At 42.9% G+C, this 10,034-nt stretch overlaps 1 protein-coding gene across 1 annotated transcript; it reads right to left on the bottom strand.

Moving 5' to 3' along the window:
- Positions 1 to 697: 697 nt before the first annotated feature.
- rhol (rhodopsin, like) lies at positions 698 to 1,821 on the bottom strand. The gene has a single exon (XM_023794058.1). It carries the CDS (start codon positions 1,754 to 1,756, stop codon positions 698 to 700), a length of 1,059 nt encoding a protein of 352 aa, XP_023649826.1. The 5' UTR covers positions 1,757 to 1,821.
- Between the last annotated feature and the right edge of the window lie 8,213 nt (positions 1,822 to 10,034).

The following is a 10,034-nucleotide window of genomic DNA, read 5'->3' as shown; positions in this document are numbered from 1 at the left end:
TTTTAAAAGTTGGGAAGTTCTGAATAATGTCGCATTTGATGTTTCTGCTAAACAGATGAAAATTGAAGTAAAATTCAGTATTTATACGCATGTAATAAAGTACCTACAAGTTTCATGTCTATCTATGCAACATTTGGTTTTCTTAATTGAAAAATGAATTACTCAATCAACACATTACACTAAGTACAAAGTTTACATATAGAATAATATAACATTTACTTTTGAAGAAACACTACACAACTTACATAAAGTTTAAAATGTACATAATAAATGTACATATAATTACACTCCTGTTACGCATGCCCATTCATGAGATACAGATTTTGTTTTGTGTTCTTAACCAAGTGAAAAATGAAAGTCATTCATTCATTTGCAAGTTGCTCTTTATTTATGTTGCATTTTTATGTTACAGGCTTCTACATTCATGTTTTTACGTAACACTTCCTGCTGACCTCAGACTTTTAAAGTTCACTAAAAAAAAAAAAACGCTTTTTCTCCTTGCACAGTTACGGTAAATGTACTATACATACAGAAACAACACAGCGTGTAGCAGCGCGTCACCTTCATGCGACTGTCTCTCATTCAAAGCCAGCTGGCTTATAAACATGCAGCACCCTTATGAGTGTTATTTCCGTAGACACAGTCAGTACCAAAGACGGGAGGATTCTCTGTGAGCCACGACACATTTCCGTTTTCTTTACGCCGGTGAGACGGACGCCACGGAGGAGGCTTCGGTCTTGGAGGCGGCAGTGGAAACTCCCTCTGGTTCCTCGAATGGGTTCTTGCCACAGCAAAGGGTTGTGATCATGCAGTGGCGGAACTGCTTGTTCATGCAGACGTAGATCATTGGGTTGTAGACGGCGGCGGCTTTGGCGAAGAAAGCCGGGGCTGTCATGAACACAGGTCCGAAGAGGCTGCCCTGGTGGGTGAAGATGTACCAGGCTACGGATGCGTACGGCAGCCAGCAAACCAGGTAGGAGATGACCATGATGACGACCATGCGGGAGACCTCCTTCTCGGCCCTCTGGGTGGTTTCGGACTCCTGCTGCTGGGCGGCTGCCTCCTTGACCGTACATAACAGACGGCCGTAGCAGAACAAGATGATGACCAGGGGGGTGAAGAAATGAACGACGAACATGTAGATGACGAAGGAGTAGTTGTTGACCTCTGGCTTCAGGGTGTAGTAGTCGATCCCACATGAGCACTGCATGCCTTCGGGGATGTACCTTGACCAGCCAAACAGGGGTGGTGCCGAACAGCTCAACGCCATGATCCAGGTAAATGCCAGTCCCATGATGGCATGGTTCTCGCCGAATCGGAAGTTGCTGAAGGGTTTGCAGACGACGATCCACCTCTCGATGGCCAGGACCACCAAGCACCAGAGGGCAATGATACCACCGGTGGTAGCGAAGAAGCCCTCAAGGTTACAGCCGGTGGTACCAAAGACGAAATAGCCGTTCATGGACGTATACATGGTGGTGGTGAACCCCCCAAAGACCATGAAGAGGTCAGCTACGGCTAGGTTGAGCAAGATGTAGTTCAGGGGCGTCCTCAGCTTCTTGTGCTCGATGGTCACGTACAGCGTTAGGAAGTTGATGGGGAAGCCGGTGATAATGAGGAAGAACATGTAGGCAGCCAAGGCGGAGAAAGCCCATGGTTCTGCAAGGTAGAACTGCGGGTATTCAAACGGGCTCCTGACGATGCCAGTGGCGTTTGAAAAGGGGACGTAGAAGTTGGGTCCCTCTGTGCCGTTCATGGCTACTGCTTGCCTTCAATGCCCCAGCAGTGCTGCGTCGTCTGGCTGCCCGGGAGAGATTCGGGGGGGGGGGTCTTTGCTTCAAATGGACTCGCCCTCCACCCGGCGCCTTATAAAGGCGGACGTGGGATTAGCATTAGCAGATATGACACCTCAGCAGAAAATGATTTAGGCCACACTAATAATCCAGCCGATGCTGCCTGCCCTCAGGTCCGCTCACCTGCACGTGTGGATCGCAGCTGTCCGCACCGATTGAGGCCGGCACAGGTGACTGATATGATTATGACTAATCAAGGCAAATCCCCACTGTGTTGGGTCCTTTTTATTAGACATACATTCAGTCACGCTAGAATCACACTAGATTCATCGGTAACACTTTTTTTGACGAAGCACAAATAATATAGTATAATGCTATTACTTATGTATTAATTAACCCCTTTCTAAGTTTTAGTTACATACTGATTTCATGTTAATTCATCATTATTGAATTATGACGTTTGTTTATCTCGAGCAGTTACTATTTTTGTTACTATATGTGTAAATTCTGTAAGCCTTTGTGAACTATAGAAGGAACTAGTCATGAATAAAACAATGAAATACTGATCTGAAGTTAGTTTGTTCATCATATACTCGTATGAATTGTGTTACTAATTAAAATGCACCAAATGAGACTGCTGGTCAATGAATTAACTTAGAATAGATATTTTAAAACTATAATTTGGGTTTCAGTTTATTACGACTTGAAATGAATGTTTCACTTTAAAACTTCTTTTTTTATTATTTATTTATTTATTTTATTGCCCACCACCACCCCCCCTCTTCGGAGGACAACTTTATTTTACATTACATTCAAGAGCAAAGACTGTGGCCGCTTCGAACTCACCCGTCCCGTGGGAAAAAAAAAACAAAAAACGGGGGGGGATACAGAAACAATAGACTCCCCCAGACATGGGGAGAAAATAACATGGGAGGAAAAAAAAAAAAAAGGTTTTTTAAAAAAGCTTTAAAACTACTGATTGGTTCTAATGTGAGATATATTTTTGTAAACAAATGAATTAAGCTAATGATTTTTATAATAAAACCAATAAATTTGCAAAACTGTTACTGAATTAAGCAAGTGTCCCGCGGCGAGCTCTGTAGATTTAACATTAATGGTTGTGTTAAATTATATAATACTTAATAATTATTTAATATTACAACAAAGACTTAAGACAGTTTCACTTTAATATGACCCTAAGACTGCATCCTAACCCAGAGACATATCGTTATCTGCAAATAATAATCAGTCCAACAGTCTCCAGCATATTTTCACTGCAACATGCAAAAACAAAAACAAGATTTAATTCCAGGTGATTAAAAATGCAGTCATTATGTATGATAAACATGCTAATATATAAGATGCATACACATGCAGGTACACCGGTTCTTTAAGCCGGCTGCGTTAAGGGGATTTGCAGATTAGGAATTACTCCACATTGCAGCTCCCGCTCGGGTTTTACGCAACGCCTTCATGTGCTGAGCACTGTGATCATCAACTACCTGCCTGCCTGTACCTGGCCTCTGGGATTAAAAGGTTACCACTGTTTGTTCTGTAGTGACATCAAACTACTTTTACTATGTAAACTACAATGTTCTTCTTGGACAGAGGTACCAAAAAATATCCTAAAATGGTGAGAAAATGCTGATGGGGTGGTGTGTAACTCCCTGTTTTAGGGTGGCTGCCCGTGATCAGAAGGTCATCAGTTCCAATCCCTTGAGCACTGGCTGCAAGGGCTGGCTGACTCTAAGTGTCTGAAAAATTAATACAAATGTTAATGTTTATTATTACTCAAAAGCTATGTTGTTTAGCATGGTATGTACGTGGGACTCATGGTCTGTTCTTCCCTGCTATAACATATACAGGGGTTAGCATCCAGCTTTAAAGCACTTCTCCAGTAAGAATCTAGAACTGGACCCACACAAAGCAGGGGACACCATCCAATGGTCAATTCAGAGGCACCAATTAGGGCTGTGACCCGGTAGTGTAACACAATAGTGTAGTGCAATTTAAAAAAAATCCTTTTCAGTATTACAGTTTGCAACCTGTGAAATCCCATGGAATCCTATGTAACGTGGCCAAAAGGTAGCTAGAGCCCATTGTGTATATATATATATATACGACATCGGAGCACCGTGGGTCAACATTTACTCTGTGTCCTCCAACATGGAACCGGTGCTGCTGCATAAGTTTCAAAAAGAACGAAAAGGAAATTTTATGTAGATGGAAGTGAGAGTAAAGTGATGTTTCATATGAATTCTGCTTTTTTATTTGGATTTTTTGGTCCGTTTTGGATTTTAAGTTTTCATAAGCTGCTGAACTGAAAAAAAATTCAGGCTATGACTTGTGCTCTGCCTCTATTGCCTGTATTCACTTTTGTCTCCTTAAAGGCTGGATTTCTTTGTAAACGAGGCGAACTGAAGCACTGTGAGTCACTTCTGTTCTTCACAGTTCAGATCCTTTTTGTGAGTGCTCAGGGCATACATGGTCAAAGACTGACCATGAACATCGTTATTGGTGGTTACAATAAAATACATTTACAGAAATCAGTACATATTTAGTTATTGTAACACCATGTTATGTAGTGAAATATTTACATCTGCATTTTATACTTTTTTGCAGAGGATCATACACTGTACATACACTACATATAGGGAAAAAGTATTGGGACACAACTCTTAATTTTCAATTCAATTCAATTTTATTTATATAGCGCATTATCACAACATTACATTGTCTCAATGCGCTTTACATTTCTGCCTCGTAAGGACCCCCCAGTGAGTAAGCCAAAGGCAACGGTGGCAAGGAAAAACTCCCTAAGAGGAAGAAACCTTGGGAGGAACCAGACCCAAAGGGGGAGCCCATCCTCCAGGGGCCGGCAGATGAGTCAAACAAACAAAATCACGGAATTCAGGTGTTTCATTGTCACAGGTGTATAAAATCAAGCAGGTTTACACACACTTCTGAAAGAATGTGTCATTCTGAAAAGCTCAATGAATTCAAGCGTGGTTCTGTCATAGGATGTCACCTTTGCAATTCAGTTCGTGAAATTTCTTCCCTGCTAGATATTCTACCGTCACCTGTAAGTAATATTATTGCAGTGGGAGCATATAGATGGGTGAGTTTGGTGTGGAAGAACTTGACTGGCCACACAGAGCCCTGACCTCAACCCCATCCAACACCTTTGGGATGAACTAGAATGGAGATTGTGAACCAGGCCTTTATGTCCAACATCAGTACCTGACCTCAGAAATGCTCTTCTGGATGAATGGGCAAAAATTCCCCAACACTCCAAAATCTTGTGGAAAGCCTCCCCAGTGGAGTGGCAGCTGATATAGCAGCAGAGGGGGACCAAATCCATACTGATGCTTATGGATGTCATAAGAGTCTCTGTTGGGGTAATGGCCAGGTCTCCCAATACTTTTGTCCATATATTGTTTCAGTGTGTGTGTGTGTGTGTGTGTGTGTGTGTGTGTGTGTATATATATATATATATATATATATATACACACACACACACATCTACATGCATATACATACATAAGATTCACCGATTGGTATCGGTGCACCGGCATGTACATTCACAATCCGACTGCCCCGATTAAATAATCTGGGATGAACTTGGGGTACATCGTTTCTAAAATCTTTGCATTGGTAAGCTCAAAAAAATTTGCTTTGTTAATTTTACATTATTTATTTAGCTCACAACTAGTGTTTTAATCTTTTCGGGGGTCATTATGCTTCCATACCACATGGGGCATGTCATTTGTGATTAGTCGAGCTTGCAAAGCGGCGATCAGACAGGTGATGGAGCTGCTTTTCTCCGACAGGAAAGTAGTTGCATCTTTCATTGGCCTTGATAATATCCTCTGCATCTGAGGTGCAGATATCAGACTCTACTCTCCTCACCTGAGGAGACAGTAAGGAGGCACAGGCTGCAGATTGTTGCTCTAGAAACCATCTCATACGCACTGTTCTACCTGGTGCTCACATCTGTTCTCAGCTTATGTCTCAGCAGACCGAGTCGCTTCTGCTTCTCTTCAAGCTGGTGTTTTGCAGTGGTGCTGCAGTGGAGAAATGCAGTAATATGTCTCACCCTCCCAATGTCAGGGTCAGTACCTATTTGTCCCATTCTTTCATCTTCTCCCCGTTTGGCCAGCAGGTGTAGCTGGCCATCCTGTCCTCCCAGTTGTTAGTCTTTAGTGATTCCCCTGTTTCCCAGTTGGCCGCCTGGCTCAATGAGCTGAGCGGCTGGCAACCTGATTAACTCCTCTGTTTTGTGTTCAAATCCTTTGTTTTTGTATTTTGTTGATTTTGTTCCCTAGTGTTTCATTGGTATCAGTTTTTACTTTGTTGTAAAGCCTCTGTCTTTCTTATTTCCCCAGTGTTGGATTTCCTTGTTTCGGTCAGTTTTAGTTTCCCTGTGATCTCCCAGTTTCCTTAAGTTAATAATTAGTTTCTCCTGTTGCCTGTTTTCTTGCCTCAGTCCTTGTGTGTTTCTCCCTGATTGGTTAATTGTTTCCTGCTTGTCGTTACCCGGTTCAGTTTCGGTATTTAAGTCCCTGCCTGAGTTCAGTTCGCCAGTGGGTCATTGTTGTATGTCAGGAATGTATTTCTTGTGTTTTTGATAATACCCATGTTGGATGTGGTATCAGTAACTAGAACTAAATCTTTTTTAGTGAGGTGGCATTTCTCTGCTACATTCTTTAGTAGCTCAGACTTGTTTGCATGCGTGTCACTCTTCTTCATTGTTCTTGTTTGAAGCACGTGAGATGCTAGCTGCCGATCATCGGTGATAAAATGTACAGTTATGGTGATGGAAGATTCTCTGGCAATGGATGTCCACACATCATGGCACAGCTATCCTACCCACTTTCTTGAGTGATTTCATAAGTTTGGTTCGCTCCAAAGTGCGCAACATAGCGTGAAAGCCATGGTTCTTAACCACTGAATACGGGCACAGATCCTTGGCAATAAAAGTTGCAACAGAGTTTGTAATTCGCTTTGCCTTTTCCGAGTTGGGTGGAAGCTTTGACACCACTTGCTGCCAAACAGAGGACAATCAAGCAGCTACAACCGGGTGTTTTTCTTCCTCCTCTGGGTGGAAACGCGTAATATAGTTTCTTATGTTTGTCGTGATTCCAAATGCAGAGGGATTTCTCTCTCAGCCCTCTTGTGTCTCTGTTATGTGCACGGGCACTGACCGGGCACTGTACTTCCACACTTCCCAGTTCCACCTTTTATGTTCCGACAACATTACCTTATCAATTAACATTTAAAAAATCGATTCTTGACATTTGTGAATGGCTTCAGAATTGTCTACATCTGCAGTGCGATTCATCTAATGTTCTATTTTTTGCACATCCCTCACCACACCATATCACATCACTAACATTACAAAACACAACGCAGAATGCCACGACAGGAGGGTCCCGGGCTCTTATTATTTATAAATGTGAGCAGTAATTTTTTGTATTTAGATTGATTTCCCCTCCCTAAACTGTTTCTCAAGCACTCTCTCTCATCTCCAGTTCTCCACTGCCACTGTTGCCAATTCTCTGCAAGTCTTTCAATTATTTGTTGTGTGAATTGAAGGCGTGTCCGGCGATGCATCGCATCAAATTGTGTCTAATCGTACTCCGTCACAATAGGGGTGAATCGTATCGTATCACAGTAGCATCACGATGTGTATCACATCGCCTCCAAGGTGGAGATGCACAACTCTAAAATTATATATCTTTTACCTCTTATCAATACTTATCTTTGTCAGGGGCACAGGGGGCCTGGGGCTGGATGATACACCCTGGACGATATACCCTGGCGTATACCCTGGACCATATACCCTGGGGTACACCCTGGACTTTATACCCTGGACGTTATACCCTGGACGATATACCCTGGCGTATACCCTGGACCATATACCCTGGGGTACACCCTGGACTTTATACCCTGGACGTTATACCCTGGACGATATACCCTGGACGATATACCCTAGCATATACCCTGGGGTACACCCTGGACGTTATACCCTGGACTTTATACCCTGGACGATATACCCTGGCGTATACCCTGGACCATATACCCTGGGGTACACCCTGGACTTTATACCCTGGACGTTATACCCTGGACGATATACCCTGGCGTATACCCTGGACCATATACCCTGGGGTACACCCTGGACTTTATACCCTGGACGATATACCCTGGACGATATACCCTAGCATATACCCTGGGGTACACCCTGGACGTTATACCCTGGACGTTATACCCTGGACGATATACCCTGGCGTATACCCTGGACCATATACCCTGGGGTACACCCTGGACTTTATACCCTGGACGTTATACCCTGGACGTTATACCCTGGACGATATACCCTAGCATATACCCTGGACCATATACCCTGGGGTACACCCTGGACTTTATACCCTGGACGTTATACCCTGGACGATATACCCTGGCGTATACCCTGGACCATATACCCTGGGGTACACCCTGGACTTTATACCCTGGACGTTATACCCTGGACGATACACCCTGGACGATATACCCTAGCATATACCCTGGACGTTATACCCTGGACGATATACCCTGGACGATATACCCTAGCATATACCCTGAACGTTATACCCTGGCGTATATCCTGGATGATATACCCTGGTGTTCTTTATCCTCAGCTATAATCATAATTATGCTTTATGTGGATTCTGTAAAAAAAAATGCATTCTTAAGGGGGCTACATATTTTAATTCTTGAAAAGCCACAAACATCTGCCAATCAGCTAATCAACCTAGAGTCTATGTCTCTAGGTTGTGCATGCGGAGACCCATCAACACTGACTTAACTGCTCATAGATCACCAGCCCAGTCAGGAGCGCTAGTCCCACCTAGTGGTGGAATGTGGAACATGCGTGTACTTCATTTGTTCATGCTGCAGTATTACCTACAGTACTATCTTATGACTCTTCTAGTAGTATTGAGCATTTATTTTAGTTGTGAGTGGCCAGTAAAAATGTGAAGCTTATAAAGGTATTACAGTACTTCTGCCATGAATAAGAAAGCATCAGTTACAAAGTGCCGATATCCCAACATAGACACTGCGTTGCTCCCAGCCAAGCCCCCGACGGCAGGGCTCCCGGCTGTTGTGAGGAAGTCAATGGTAAAAATCGCTAATTTGTAGGATTATAATTACAAGTTACATTTCACCTTATTATTTGATACCATATGGGTGAATATTTTTGCAGTTTTGGTCCATCTCAGACTATCACATCTTTTTTATTGCTCAATTAAGCAAATACATATAATATAAGCAAGTACATAATATACTAATATTTATATTTTATATATTATTGCTAGTTTTTTTAAGCTAGTAAATACAAATGAAACAAAAAAAAACGTATGGCAATTTTTTTTTATTAGGCTCCGAGAAACATACAGGGCTCCAGACTGACTTTTCCAGGGGTAGCAGTGCTGCTCCCAGCACTCCCAGTTGGCCGCACCTGCACCTGATTGGGTTACGCCCTTCTTTTTAGTGCAGCATGGTATTAATCAATGCCCTTGCCTGCTGATGAATAGTTGTCCTAATTTGCATACCATGGTTTTTGTATTGATGAAAGACTGACAGTGACTCAAGACTTGATACAGTAAGTCCTTCACATCCACGAGGGTTAGGGGTGACAGATCCCCGCCGATGTGACAATTCGCACATAGTACATTTGTTATAAATAAAGGCAGCCCTAATTATTGCCCATAACAGCCTGCTAGCCTTCAGTAAGCTCAAAAAATATCCCTGTTTAATTGTTCACAGCTAATTTGTGAATAACCGAAAGCGTGAATATCAGATGCGAGAATGTGATGGGGGGGCGTTACTGTTTCCGCAAAGTATTTTAATCTGAAAACATTAGCTTTGATAACCTACCTCTCATCGTCACCTGTGTCTGCCATGGGACCTTGCTTTTTAGGCCACGGTTTCGCGTGTTTTATCATCTGTGGATGTACGTGTACGTGTACGTGCTCCCGCATGCATGGAACGGAGAGAGCACTTCAGCAGAACAAGACACACTGAACCGGGGAAGAAGAACAAAGTCACTTTCAGTCACAATTCAATAACGAGGCTTCACTCTTACTGCAACAGAACAAGCTAATGATTATCATACACTGGCAAAGACGTGACAAAGTGAAATGTAAAATCCCACTCTCAATAAAAGGTCGCACATACGGTCAGTCAGTCAGTCAGGAGCCC

Source organism: Paramormyrops kingsleyae, chromosome 8, assembly GCF_048594095.1.
Source record: "Paramormyrops kingsleyae isolate MSU_618 chromosome 8, PKINGS_0.4, whole genome shotgun sequence".
Lineage (NCBI taxonomy): Eukaryota > Metazoa > Chordata > Actinopteri > Osteoglossiformes > Mormyridae > Paramormyrops > Paramormyrops kingsleyae.
This window is presented reverse-complemented; position numbering and strand designations above follow the sequence as displayed.